The following is a 14,160-nucleotide window of genomic DNA, read 5'->3' on the forward strand; positions in this document are numbered from 1 at the left end:
GCCTCCCACAGGTCCTTTAGCTCTTGCTGAGCACTGCTCAGATCCCTCTGGGGCTGATCTTCTCCAGGCTCCATAGCCCCAGGGCTCTCAGCCTTTCCTCCTCACAGAGATGCTCCAGCCCCCTCAGCATCTTTGAAGCCTCTGCTGGACTCTCTCCAGCAGTTCCCTGTCTCTCTTGCACTGGTGAGCCCAGAACTAGTCATTGGACTCAGATGTGTCCTCACTACAGCAGAGTAGTGGGAGAGAAGAAGGTCCCTGAGCCCCCTGCCCAGACTCTCCTGCATGCACCCCAGGACATGCCCAGAAGAGACACCACTCAGCCTCAAGAGACCCTTCCTTCTCCCTGCCATACCTACAGAGTCAGAGCTTCTACAAGCACAGAGGCAGAAAGGTTGTTCCTGACACCAAAACTCACACTTCTGCCACTCTCACAGCAAACAAGTTTCTCCTCATCTTCAGGTAGAACCTCCTGGGTTGCAGTTTGTGCCCCTTGCCCCACTGTGCTGCCACTGAGCACCAGTGACAAGAAGTGATGCTCTAGCACAACCTTTGGCTGACTGCTGCTGTCCTCCTCAGGCCACTTCACTTTCCTCAGCGACAGAAACGCCATCCAAACTCACAGGCAGTGAAACTGCTGCCAGCAGAAGCCAAAAGCTCAGCTGGATGTACTCAGCAGCCACATCATGCCAGAACAAGTGTGGGAAAGACAAACTCTTCCAGAATAAAAGCAAACCCAACCATGAGTGCTCCTGACAGCAGCTTGCAGAATCCCAAGCATATGTCTTCAGCTGCCCTACTTCTTGTCTTACAATTGACTCCTGTCCCTTCAGGGAGTGCTTCACTATAATTGAGCAGCAGCTGCCACGTCAGAGGAACGACTTTGGACACCCCTTCCTCGCTCAAGTAACAGCTTCAGTGCCAGCTCCACTCCCAAACTTGGTTGTACTGCTGGAGACAGAGGTGCCCATCCAACAGCTTGGAAACTCCCCCACCCCAAGTCACTCTGGGACACCAGTGATCTTACTCACTGGGTAGGGCTTTTTTTGATACCAGCCCACTGATCTCCAGCACATATCTCCCTGCTCCCACTCATCCATCACTCCATCACTCCATCCATGTCTTCCAGCACAGAGTCTCCCTCCCTGAAGACATTCAAAACCCACCTAGATGTGTTCCTGTGTGACCTGCTTAAGGTCATCTTGCTTTGGCAGGAGGTGTGGACTGGATGATCTCTAGAGGTCCTTTCCAACCCTTACCACTCTGAGATTCCTGCCAGCTCCCCAAGCTCTTCAGCCTGGCAAAGAGCAGCCTGGGAGGAGATCTTCTCAATGCTGATCAAAGCTGGTGGGGCCACACCAGGAGTACTGTGTCCAGTGCTGGGCTCCCCAGTGCAAGAGAGACAGGGAACTGCTGGAGAGAGTCCAGTGGAGGCTCCAAAAGTGCTGAGGGGTCCAGGGAATCTCTCTGAGGAGGGCAGGCTGGGGCTGTGGAGCCTGAAGAAGAGCAGCCCCAGAGGGGATCTGAGCAATGCTCAGCAAGAGACAAAGGACCTGTGGGGGGCAAGAGGCTGGGGCCAGACTTCTCAGTAGTGCCCAGTGCCAGGACAAGGGGCAGTGGGCACAAACTGCAACCCAGGAGGTTCCACCTGAAGATGAGGAGAAAGCTGTTTGGTGTGAGGGTGCTGGAGGCCTGGAGCAGACTGCCCAGAGAGGTTGTGGAGTCTCCTTCTCTGGAGAGCCTCCAAAGCCACCTGGCCATGGTGCTGCTGGGCAAGCTGCTGTGGGTGCCCCTGCTTTGGCAGGGAGGTTGGACTGGATGATCTCCAGAGGTCCCTTCTAAGCCCCACCATGCTGTGAGTCTGTGATGATGTAAAACCAAGTAAAGACTTCAAATCTGGGTGACCTGCTCCCCTCTTGACAGAAAACAAACCCATTAACAACATTTCCATTGGTATTCTGGGCTTGGGCAAGCAGCTGGTGACCATTTCTGAACAACATGAGCCCTCCAAGAAGTTTAAGCTCCTTTGGAACATTTACTGCAAATCTCTCTGACAGAATTTCTGTGGTTTTCCAGTTACAACTACAACCACCACAACCTTACTTGAAGTTAAGCTCTGCTATTAGGACCTTTTCCCTCACTAACGCTTCTAAAGCCTGATTGCCCTCAGGGAAGCTTGACTATGGGAGGAGAGGACAGCACCCACGGGGCAGCTTGGACTGCTCTGTGTCTGCAAAGCTGAAATCTCCAAGGAAAACTAACCAACAAAGGCTGAGGAAAAGCCTCATTAGAGTTTTAAAGGAGCAGCTGAAACATCACTGTGGGAAGGAAACCTTGAGCCGAGCCTCCGCATGCTGAGGAACATCACGTGAAGCCCACAGCAAGGAGCAGTGAGACCCTCGCCTCAGCACGTCACCAACTCAGCCCCACTGAGGGCTGGAGAAAAGCAATCCCAGAGCTGGTTCTGTTGCTCACATGGTTCAGATGAAACTCACAGACTCATAGAATCACAGAATGGTTTGGGTAGGAAGGGACCTTAAAGATCATTCACTTTCAACCCCCTGCAATGGGCAGGGACACCTCCCACTACCCCAGGTTGCTCAAAGCCTCATCCAGCCTGGCCTTGAACACTTCCAGGGAGGGAGCATCCACAGCCTCCCTGGGCAGCCTGTTCCAGTGTCTCACCAGTCTCCTGAGAGCCACCACACTTGCCTGTTTAAAAGGCCTCTGAGTGGTGACCTCAGGAAGCCAGAGCAGTGTGTCTGCTCTCTGACCTGCTGGGATAAGCAACTTCTGATGTGGATCTGTGTGGATCATTTCTGTCTATTACTGAAATGATATTGATCACAGAATCACAGAATATCTTTGGTTGGAAGAGACCTTCAAGATCATCCAGTCTTTGACCCAAGACTGCAAGGTCTCCATAGCATGGACCTGAATTTAGAGTGATGTAGACAGCGCAGCACTGTCCTCTGCCAGGGGAGTGCTGACAAATGCTGCTGTAGAGGGAGCCCTGGTGCTGGTTGTGGATACACTGCTGGGCCCTCCGGACTGGGATGTGTCCCTGTCCAGGGCAGGGGGTCAGAACTGGCTGATCTTTAAGGTCCCTTCCAACCCAAACCGTTCTATAGTTCTATGATGTAGCACACATCAAGGTGTTCTGCAGGGGCTGAGGCATGGGATGCCACCTGTGTAACCCAGCCATGATGCTCAGTGTATCTGTTGGAGGAGCCAGAGCCTGCAGCCCTCCTGCACACCATCAGCAGCCCTCTCTGGGTGCTGGTGCGAGAGTTCCCATGTGCAGAGTCTCCAACCTTGCCCCCTCAGACCCTGAGTACTTCAGCCTTACTCCCTCAGACCCCGAGTGCTCCAACCTCGCTCTCTCAGACACTGAGTGCTTCAACCTTGCCCCCTCAGACCCTGAGTGCTTCAGCCTTGCCCTTCAGACCCTGAGTGCTTCAACCTTGCTCCCTCAAACAGAGTGCTCCAACCTTACTCCCTCAGACCCTGAGTGCTTCAACCTTACTCCCTCAGACCCTGAGTGCTTCAACCTCGCCCCCTCAGACCCTGAGCACTTCAACCTTGCTCCCTCAAACAGAGTGCTCCAACCTTACTCCCTCAGACCCTGAGTGCTTCAACCTTGCTCCCTCAGACCCTGAGTGCTTCAGCCTTGCTCCCTCAGACTCTGAGTGCTCCAACCTTACTCCCTCAGACCCTGAGTGCTCCAACCTTACTCCCTCAGACCCTGAGTGCTTCAGCCTTGCTCCCTCAGACCCTGAGTGCTCAGGATGACGTTGATTTTACTGTCCCTTTGCCTAAACCACAAGCCCTCAGTTTCTGTATGAGCATGAGCTACAGAATCCTAGAATCACCAAACTGCTGAGATTGGAAGAGAGCTTTGAGATCACCAAGTCCAGCCGCTCGCCTCGAGCTCATGATGCTGATGCCAAGCCACTGCTGTTAAACCACGTCCTCAATACCACATCCACGCATCCTTTATTGACATCAAGGCATGGTGACTCCACCACCTCCCTAGGCAGCTTGGTCCAGTGCCTGAGAACCCTTTCTGGGAAGACATTTTTCCCAATATCCAACCTGAACCTCCCTTGGCACAACCTGAAGCCGTTGCAAGCACACTTCTGACAAGCAGAAAGGTTCCCCAGGACACGTCCATGAAGGGCCCCCAGCAGCCTGCAGCATCTCCTCAGCCACCACGACAAGCTGGAACTCTCTTGTTATTTCCTTATCCTTGCTTCACCTCTGATTTACATGGCTGAGCTCACACTGAACATCAAATTCCTGCTGAGACTCTCACATCTCATCCTGCCAGGCAATGGAAACAGGAACTGCCAGCCCGACACCGCCGTGGTTCTGCTCGGCTGGTGGCAAGGAGACACCACACAGCAAAATCCACCTTCCCCTGGTTGTTTCAGTCGACCTCACAACTCCCATGTCCTGAGCAAAAGACACTGCCATGCATGGCAAGTGGCCCCAATTGTGTCAAGGGCCTGGTTCTGCTTTCCTTGAGCGGCTTTTAAGCTGCTCCTCAGGAATCTGGGAGCGCTTGGGGTACAGGTTTGTGCTCCAAGAGGTGTTCTACCTCCTTTACTTTTAGAGCAGATGGACAGTGTTTACTCTGAGGAGTGTCTTGAAGGTGAGAAAGTGACTCTTGGGGCAGACACAGGACCTTGGTCTGCATTTTATTTTAGTGGAAGACAGCTGGCAGGGAAGGGTGTAGGGATGGGAAGGGTGTAGGGATAGGAAGGGCATAGGGATGGGAAAGGTGTGGGGATGGGAAAGGGGTAGGCATAGGAAGGATGTAGGGATGGGAAAGGGGCAGGGATAGGAAGGGTATAGGCATGGGGAGATTGTGGGGATGGAAAGGGTCCAGGAATGGGAAGGGTGTAGGGATGGGAATGGTGAAGGACTGGGAAAGGTGGAGGGATGGGAAGGGTGCAGGGCTGGGGAGGGAGGAGGAAAGGGTGACTTTTAGCAGGAGGTTTCATCTAGATCACCAACGGCACTCCTGCAGTGCCAGGGGAAGCAGAGCTGCTGTATAATTAGCACCGAGCAGCCCCGAGCCCCGAGCTGAGCTGCTCCTGACACCTTGACGATCAGATTCTCCACTCAGAAGATCACCAAAGCCTCAGCTTCCCTTCTCTGGGCGAAGTCTGCCCGCAGCGCCACGGGGAAGAACTGGAAAACCAGCCCAGGGTACAGACCGCAGCTCAGGCACCGAAGGAGAACACAATCCAGGGACTGATCAGAATGAATCATGACTCCAGGAGGATTCTTCAGGCTCCTCTCCTGACGCTGGAGCTCTCTGGGGCTGGGAGTTTGAAGCCCAGCTCTGACCTGTGCCCGAAACTCCCCTGGACTGGCGCAGAGGGGACAGGCACTGACCGCAACTTCGGTGTTCTCAGAGCCGGACCCTGAGCATCTCCCCACGGGAGCACGGGCACCGACATCCCCCCAGAACGCGGCGGTTTAGCCAAAACCAATCGGTCAATCAATCAGTCAATCAATCCCTTAGGTGAGGGGGAAGGAGGCCGGGCCCGCCGCCCCCCGCCCAGCCCCGCCGCCCCTCACCTGCCGCAGGATGAAGCTGGTGGAGGTGGTGCTGCCGTCCGAGCGCTTCAGCCGGCTCCTCCTGGTCGCCGTGCCCCTCGTCACCTGCCCCGGGGAGGCCAAAGACATCAAGGTCGCGCCGCCGCCACCGGAGCCACCGCGCCCGCCCCGCCCGCCCTCTCTCCCCCGCCGCCGCCGCGCCCCGGGGCTGCACCCACCGCGGCCATGGCGGCCCAAGGATCGCGGCTCCCGCTGCCCCGGCCCCGCGCGCCGCCTGCGCCGACAGACACCCCAGCGCCTGGGGAAGGGCGAGGGCGGGCGGCGGGAGGGAGCCGAGAGAGCCGGGGAGGTGCCGGGCGGCCCCGGGGCGGGGCTGGGCCGGGCCGGGACACGCGTGGGCCCCTCCCCGGGGGAGCTCCGGCGGGGAAGCGGCGCAGGGAGCGGGGCGGCACGGCACAGCCTCTGCCCTCGGTGCTGCGCGGGCACTGCCCGTGGGCGGCTCGAGCCCCTCCGTGCTGCTGAGCCCACACCGGGAGCGCCGGGGCAGCGCTGGGCTCCCAGTGCGAGAGAGACTGGGAACTGCTGGAGAGTCCAGGGGAGCCTGGAGCAGCTCTGTGAGGAGGGAAGGCTGAGAGCCCTGGGGCTGTGGAGCCTGCAGAAGAGCAGCCCCAGAGGGCATCTGAGCAATGCTCAGCAAGAGCTAAAGGAGCTGTGGGGGGCAAGAGGCTGGGGTCAGACTCTTGTCAGCAGTGCCCAGGGACAGGACAAGGGGCAATGGGCACAGACTGGAAGCCAGGAGGTTCCACCTGAAGATGAGGAGAAAGTTGTTTGGTGTGAGGGTGCTGGAGGCCTGGAGCAGGCTGCCCAGAGAGGTTGTGGAGTCTCCTTGTCTGGAGAGCTTCTAAACCCAACCGGGCATTGTGCTGCTGGGCAAGCTGCTGTGGGTGCCCCTGGCATAGCAGGGGGGTTGGACTGGCTGATCTCCAGAGGTCCCTTCCAGCTCTAATTAAGCTGGGATTCTGGGCTGTTTTCTGCACTAGTGACCCTTTTTCCCATCCTGGCTTTCTTGGACTTGATGGTGCTGGGTTAACAGTTGGACTCAATGACCTTAAGGGACTTTTAACCTCCCTGGGAGGTTGTGGATGCCTCCTCACTGGAGGTGTTCAAGGCTGGGTTGGATGAGGCCTTGAGCAACCTATGCTAGTGGGAGGTGCCCTGCCCACAGCAGGGGGATTGATAATTAGATATCCCTCAGGTCCTTTCCAACCCAAGCCATTCTCTGACTTTTCCCACCTAAACAATTCCATGATTCTCTGTATCCCATAGAAGACCATAGCAGGGTGAACATGCAGCATACTATGAGTCAGTACCAGCCTCTGAGCCCAGCTTCACCTCCTCACACTGAGGCTAAGCCAGAACTGCCAGGACCCCATCAGCCCCAGTGGCACTCAAGGCCACCCAAGTACTGATCAGCATTAATTTGCATCAACTACAAGTGATGAAGAGCGCTGAAACTTCCAGGGGAGGGAGCAGAGAAGACACATCAGGAGACCCAAGCGATTTCTTTGAAGTTGGAGAAGAAATCTGGGGAAGAATTGGAAGCAGGACCTGGATTTCCTGCTTCCCACTCCTGTGCTTTAACTACAAGCACATTACACCTCCCACTGCAATGAATAAGAGGAGAAACGTGTGCCTCTTGGAGCTGATCTCACTTCTCCACCAGAAAGCTCTGAGCATACACCTTTGGTGGAGGTCCAAAGCCCCAACAGAGCCAACACTTCCTTCTCTTCCTTGCCACAGACACAAACTGCAGGGTGGGGGTGTTGGTTGTTTAATTCCTTGGATGAAATTAGGCAGCCTGGTTTCTTTGTCAGAGAGGAATGTGGGTCAGGAATGCTGTGGTCTCAATTAGATTATTTTTAAAGGCAGTTTAATCATTAAGTTGGTACTAGGAAGGGCTCCTTTGCTTTTAACATCCACCTCAGTGTGACTCTGTGGCTGACTTCCTTGTCCACAAACCCAAGAGCTTGTCTCAATTTCACCGAGACATAGCAATGTTTAGGTTGAGAACCGAAGTGAGGCACCAGAGCAGCACTTGCTGTGAATTCAGTGAGTGCCTCGGCTGGAAGGCTCTGCAAGATTTACATCTGCAGCCTGAAATGACCTGAAATCAACTCACTGGGGTCAGCACCTCCTAAGTGCTGGGATGAATAATGGGATTTCATCACTTAATGGCTAAATGATGACTCAAAGAGCTGTTCTCAGGTCCATTAGGCTGCTTGCTTGCCTTTTGTTTTGGGGGGGTCCATTCACAGCCTAAGCAGAAGACATGTCTAAAAGCACAAGGTTTCATCCTGATTCAAGGAATCATTCTTTTTTTCCTGGAGGAGTTAGAGATCCCTGAAGAATTTGCTGAGAGTCCCTGTGGAAATCATTTGTTGAGAGCCTTGGTGAAAACCTGTAAGTCGTACACAATCATGGCTCTGAAGATCATGGAATGGTTTGGGTTGGAAGGGACCTTAAAGATCATCTAATTCCAAAGCCCTTCCATGGGCAGGGGCACCTTCCACTAGACCAGGTTGCTGAGGACCACAGAATGGTTTGGGTTGCAAGTGACCTTCAAGATCAGACACAGAACCATAGGAGAGTAGGGGCTGGAAGGGACCTCTGCATTGAGTCCAACTCTCCTGCCAAGGCAGGTTCACCTGCAGAAGGCCACACAGGAACACATCTAGGAGAGTTTTGAGTGTCTCCAGAGATGCAGACACCACCACCTCGCTGGGCAGCCTGCTGCAGTGCTCTGCAACCCTGAAAGAAGTTCCTCCTGTTTGTCATCACCTAGCTCCAACCCTCTGCCATGGGCAAGGACACCTTCCACTAAGCCAGGGTGCTCCACACCATCAGAGCTAAAGAGCAGTGCACTTGCTTTCCTTGCCAAGTCTGGTGAAATATAGGATCACTTCATGCAGAATTGTTCTCTCCAGCTCCCTGGGTTCACACTTAGCAGTGCCCTCTTGCTAACCCACTGACACTTCAGGCAGCAGGCTGCTGGTTCCCAGTTGAAGAGCTCATCAACAGGGGTAAAGGGCAGCACAGCTATGCAATGCTCTCTCCAGAGTGCTGACAGGGAACATAACGAGCTGGAGGCAGCCAGGCTGGTGGCACAGCCTGGGGATGCAAGCCCAGGAGGGACTGCTCTGTCCTGGATCCCCACAAAGGAGCAAAGCTGAGGGCTCAGCAGCAGAACAGAGGGGAGCAGAAAAGGGCATGGCTTTTGCTTCATCCCTCTGGCACGGGCTCAGGCAGCAAAGAGAAGAGACTGCCCGTGTTTGTTAACCAAACTTTGTTTTATTCACACAAGGCAATGCACACAGATTGCAGACAGGAGGCCTCATGGAAAGCCCAAGACAGCAGATCCCTCTTCTTCATACTGCAAACTCTTTAAGATCATTTTCTGTAAGAACTGTGACACATCTCTTAACGTCTTCTCCTTCAACCCTGCACCAAAGGAGAAGCAGAACTCCAAAGTTCAGGTGTGCCTCCCATCAGTTCCAGTGCTGGTGAAGGGAGAGGAGCTGTGAAAGCTCAGCCGTGCCCACGACCTGCCCCAGCTCTATTTCTTTTCATTTTCACCAATCCCAAGCAGTTTGAGTGTTCAATTGAACTGCCAAGAGCCACAAATTGTAGGAAGTTATTCATTCATTCATTCAGCAGCTAGATCACAGTGTTCAGTGTCAGCAAGAGTAGTGCCTATTATCTCTTAGAAAGGGGGGGGAAAAAAAGATGCATAGATAAAAATCAGGACAAACCAAACCAATAAATCTTCCTATCAGAAAACAACTCCTGGAAGAGATTGCAGCAGCAGCAGCAGCAGCCACGTCCCCCTCAGCTCTCCTCTCTGAAGGACAGCCTTCCAAAGAACGACACTGTTCCACAAGTCCACCAACATCTACCAACAGAACCTGAAGGACAACCAACACACAACAATATTTTGCAGGCTCTGACAACCTGATCCCTAAACATCACCACTTCTGCCCCAAATGAAACAGAGAATGCATTCATCAGCCCAAGGCTGCCTGAAAGACCAAGACTTCTCCAAACACATCTGTGCATGGTGACAAGAGACAAACCCAACTGTTGCTTTCAGACACAACAGGAGAAAATTCACCCTAGCACTGATGTTTTTCACCACCCAGGGAAACAAGAGAGGTGACAAGAAAAGGTTGATTAGGAAGTTGTCCCAGTGTCTATGTTAACCATGATGAGTCTCTGTGGGAAAAAAAAAGCAGAAGCTCTCAACCCTGATACAAAAGGGTTGGTAGAAACCTGGTGTAGAAACTGGAAGTTAGAGAAATCCTTTGGCAGCATGTTCAGTTACAATCAGGCCTTCAAAATAAATAGGGTCATGGAGAGAAGTACAGAGAGAGAAAACAAGAGGCTATTAACATCAAACCCCTCTCTAAAGACACCATTTTGAACAATAATTAAATTTTTTTACACTATCTACAAGTTGCATATCACAGAATTGGGAGGAGGAGAGATGAGAAAGAGAGAGAGAGAGAACACAAATCCTGCTCTTTAGAAAACTTCAGGCTGGGACAGTGTGCAGCTTATGGAGCCATGTAGAAAATCTGAAGACAAATTAGTATATACATTATTTATAGTCAGCAATTAACTGAACATAATTAAATCACAGCTCTCTTGCCATCTCAACTCTGGAGGTGCCAGCCAGGCACTCAACTGGAGGTGCTCACCAGCCAGGCAGCCAACTGGAGGTGTTCACCAGCCAGGTACCCAAGTGGGAGGTGCTCACCAGCCAGGCACTCAACTGGAGGTGCTCACCAGCCAGGTACCCGACTGGGAGGTGCTCACCAGCCAGGTACCCGACTGGGAGGTGCTCACCAGCCAGGCACTCAACTGGGAGGTGCTCACCGGCCAGGCACTCAACTGGGAGGTGCTCACCAGCCAGGTACCCGACTGGGAGGTGCTCACCAGCCAGGCACCCGACTGGGAGGTGCTCACCGGCCAGGCACCCAACTGGGAGGTGCTCACCGGCCAGGCACCCAACTGGGAGGTGCTCACCGGCCAGGCAGCCAACTGGGAGGTGCCCACCAGCCAGGCACCCAACTGGGAGGTGCCCACCAGCCAGGCAGCCAACTGGGAGAGCTCACCAGCCAGGCACCCAACTGGGAGGTGCCCACCAGCCAGGCAGCCAACTGGGAGGTGCCCACCAGCCAGGCAGCCAACTGGGAGGTGCCCCCCAGGCTCACAAGTTTTGCTGGATCAATAAAACCCATCTATTTTCATCTCAATGAAGAATCAATATCGACAACAGCATGGTTCAGTCTGACTACACACCCACCTGCAACAAAGTCAGACATCTCCAAACACGAAGAATTTGGAACAGCAGCATCAAAATGATTTCTTCTTAGTACAGAACAAGTTGTCCTAATACTTCAGTATTGCAAGGTGTGTGCTAAACTACCTCTGGGGGAGGGGGCGAAGGACAAAGAGAAATGAAAGGTCAAAAGGAAAGACAAAAGCTTCCCTGTGATTGCACAGATTGAAATCAAAACTATGATTCAGAAGGGCAGATTGAAAGGTGCCTCGCTGCACATGCATGAGGCTGCACATCAATAAGGTCATGACAGGAAAGAGTTAAACAGCAGGGGAAAGGGATGGAGGGAAGGCTGGGGTTGGATATTCAGCAGCCCACAAGCTGAGAGTTCTCACTTGGTAGAAAATTTAGACACCCCCCCAAACAAACAAACAAACAAACTTACTGAGACATCTGGGAGCTCCATGCACTGAGCCAAGATGTGTTAAAAGTGAGTGATCTGCTTTCATTATGTTCCCAATTTAAAGATTATTACTCATCACTGTTTCAAAGCAGCAGAAATACGACTGTGCTGGAGTGGGTAGAAGAAATAGTGACTTGACCCAGAAGAATTCCCACATTCCTCAAAGACAATCCCACTCCCCTTGTACAAACCCCACCCCTTTGAGAAAACAAAAGTGCATCAGGGAATAAAATTCTTGGATTTCTTTTCGTGGCCACCAAAAGCCTCCACGGCTCCAAGGCTTCGCTACAGGCTTGCAGCCTGCAACTGCTCCCTGGATGGAAGGAGGAGCCCGAACCCAGCACAGTGCCCCGCGCAGAGCACTGCTCTGTCAGACACACCTCGGCCAATCGTTTCAGTGTCTCTGACTGATCTGCCTTCAGAGGTGGAAATGGTGGCAGAGAAAGGAAATCTAGGAGAGGCAAGAGCCCTCTGGTCCCATAAAGATTCTTGTTCCACTTAGCTCCCCGCTGGAAAAAGAACAAGGTGGATTCTCACAGTCTTAAGAGGCTTCAAACATTCTTGAGCCTCCTCCCTTTTACCACAAGGAACTACAATACTCCTTCACTTCTAAATACATCCAAAAAGGAGAAGAAAAGAGATTCTGTATAAGCCCCTGGCTCAGCACCTTGGATCCATCCACAGAGTGCCCACACAGTCAGCTGAGAGCATCCCTTGCCTGCTCTTGCAAAAGGAGACTTGTGCTTGCGGGACCACCTCTGCCGAAAGCGAGCTCCAGCAAACCCCCCCCGCCTTCCTCGAGAGAAAACACATCAGATGCTCTCTGCAGCTTCCAAAGACATCTCTCAGGCAGCACTGCAAAACCCTCCTTTCTCCTACTGCTGTAGGTACGTGGTCCTCACTGTCACAACACCAAGCCAGGTCCTCCTCCAGCTGTCGTCCTCCCGCAGCCGCTCCCGTCGCACAGTGTGGGCAGGAGGTGGTCTCTACCTCAGCAGAGGTTCCCTTGGGCAAGGAGGAGAGCAAGATACCAACACTTCATGAGAGCAACACAGGAGGATGATTAAGCATCCTCAAGTTTCCAGAAATACATTTTAAAAGAAGGAGAATAAAAAGAAACAGCATTATTATTTTTGGGGGGGAGCATCTCTTTGAAGTGAAGCTTCACAAGTGGTGTTTGCTGGAAAGGGCTGGGGGAAAAAAACACAACCACCACCAACCAACCAACTAACCAACCAACCAAGCAAGCAACCACAAAGGGCCCAGAGGAAACTGGAATGATTTGAAAACCATCAGCTCAATCTAGTTCAGGGTATTATGCAAATGCTCAACACAATCAGGTCTGCTGCATATCTGAGACCCTGCTGGGTTATTTCAAAGTTAACAACAACATAAAACACCAGAACCCCAACCCAACAGCCGTGGGGTGTGCCGGCTTGGGGCAGGTTACTTCTCCAAATCATCAGGTCAGGCAACCTGTGTTCGCTACGTGGGAGACAGGAGCTGCTTCGCTTTCAGAGGAGAGGCTGCTGGTGGTAATTAGTTTGTTGCTGCAGCACGGAATGAGCAGGAACTGCCAGGGGATAAGCTGGTCCTTGAGGCAAGCTGGGTGTGCTGCTCTGGTAGGCTGAGAGATCCACGGCCATTCCCATCTGCTGCGGGGCGTAGGCGGCGCTGCCGGCGGCGGAGGGGACGGCGGGGCTGGGGCTGCCGTAGGGCTGGTTCAGCACGGCGTCGGGCCCGGGGCTGCAACGACACACAGCACAGCTCCTGCTTACCTTACCTCCCCCTTGTCTTCACAGAAAGAGAGATTGGCCACTGGGATGTGCTGCCCAGGGAGGTGGTGGAGTCACCATCCCTGGAGGTGTTTAGGAAGAGACTGGATGGGGTGCTTGGTGCTATGGTTTAGTTGATGAGATGGTGTTAGGTGATAGGTTGGACTGGATGATCTCAAAGGTCTTTTCCAACCTGGTTAATTCCATTCCATTCCATTCCATTCCATTCCATTCCATTCCATTCCATTCCATTCCATTCCATTCCACTCTATTCCATTCCTATTCTATCCTAATTCTATCCTATCCTATCCTATCCAATTCTATTCCTATTTCTATTGCTGCCACAGCTCACACAGCAGGGCTGCAGGGAAGTGCTCTGCTCAGGCCAAAAACACTGCTCAGGCCAAAAAGCACTGTAAGAAGGACACTGAGGGGCTGGAGTGTGTCCAGAGAAGGGCAACAAAGCTGGTGAAGGGTCTGGAGAACAGGGCTGGTGAGGACCAGCTGAGGCAGCTGGGGTTGTTTGGAGAAGAGGAGGCTGAGGGGAGACCTCATTGCTCTCTACAACTCCCTGAAAGGAGGCTGGAGCCAGGCTGGGGGGTTGGTCTCTTCTTCCAAGGAAAAAGTGATCAGTTGAGAGGAAGTGGCCTCAAGTTGTACCAGGGGAGGCATAGGTTGGAGATAAGAACCATTTCTTCCCTAAAAGAGTTGTCAAGGCCTGGACCAGGCTGCCCAGGGCAGTGAAGTCACCATCCTTGTGGGGTTTCAAAGCCAATATTGTGGTGCTGAGAGACATAGCTTAGCACAAGACTTCAAGGAGTCAGAGTGGTTGGAGTTGAGGAACTTGAAGGTCTTCTCCAACCAAAACCATACCATGATTTTGTTCTATGATTCTAAAAGTGATCTGTGTATTTTCAATGCCCACAGCATGGTTTGGGTTGAAAGGGAACTTCAGAGTTCATCTAGTCCAACCCTCCTGCAGTCAGCAGGGACATCAGAGCCCCAAACAATCTTCCCTG

The 14,160-nt window shown here is 53.1% G+C and overlaps 2 protein-coding genes across 3 annotated transcripts in view; both read right to left on the reverse strand.

Annotated features, from left to right (window-relative positions):
* Positions 1–5,850, reverse strand: part of CACNB4 (calcium voltage-gated channel auxiliary subunit beta 4) — a 136,261-nt gene extending 130,411 nt beyond the window's left edge. Inside the window, exons 1-2 of the mRNA XM_068166782.1 lie at positions 5,784–5,850; positions 5,587–5,670 (exon numbers count right to left, since the gene is read on the reverse strand). Coding sequence (XP_068022883.1) covers positions 5,587–5,670; positions 5,784–5,792 — 93 coding nt within the window. The 5' untranslated portion in view covers positions 5,793–5,850. The remainder of the gene's footprint in view (positions 1–5,586; positions 5,671–5,783) is intronic.
* A 3,041-nt stretch (positions 5,851–8,891) lies between these two features.
* The window catches only part of STAM2 (signal transducing adaptor molecule 2), a 46,700-nt gene continuing 41,431 nt past the window's right edge, over positions 8,892–14,160 (reverse strand). For both annotated transcript variants that reach the window (XM_068166780.1, XM_068166781.1), the window contains exon 14: positions 8,892–13,112. In XM_068166780.1, the coding sequence (XP_068022881.1) occupies positions 12,881–13,112 (232 nt within the window). In that variant the 3' untranslated portion in view covers positions 8,892–12,880. The remainder of the gene's footprint in view (positions 13,113–14,160) is intronic.

Source organism: Melanerpes formicivorus, unplaced genomic scaffold (genome assembly GCF_026170545.1).
Source record: "Melanerpes formicivorus ecotype bairdi unplaced genomic scaffold, bMelFor1.0.p_v2 SCAF_106, whole genome shotgun sequence".
Taxonomy (NCBI): Eukaryota; Metazoa; Chordata; class Aves; order Piciformes; family Picidae; genus Melanerpes; species Melanerpes formicivorus.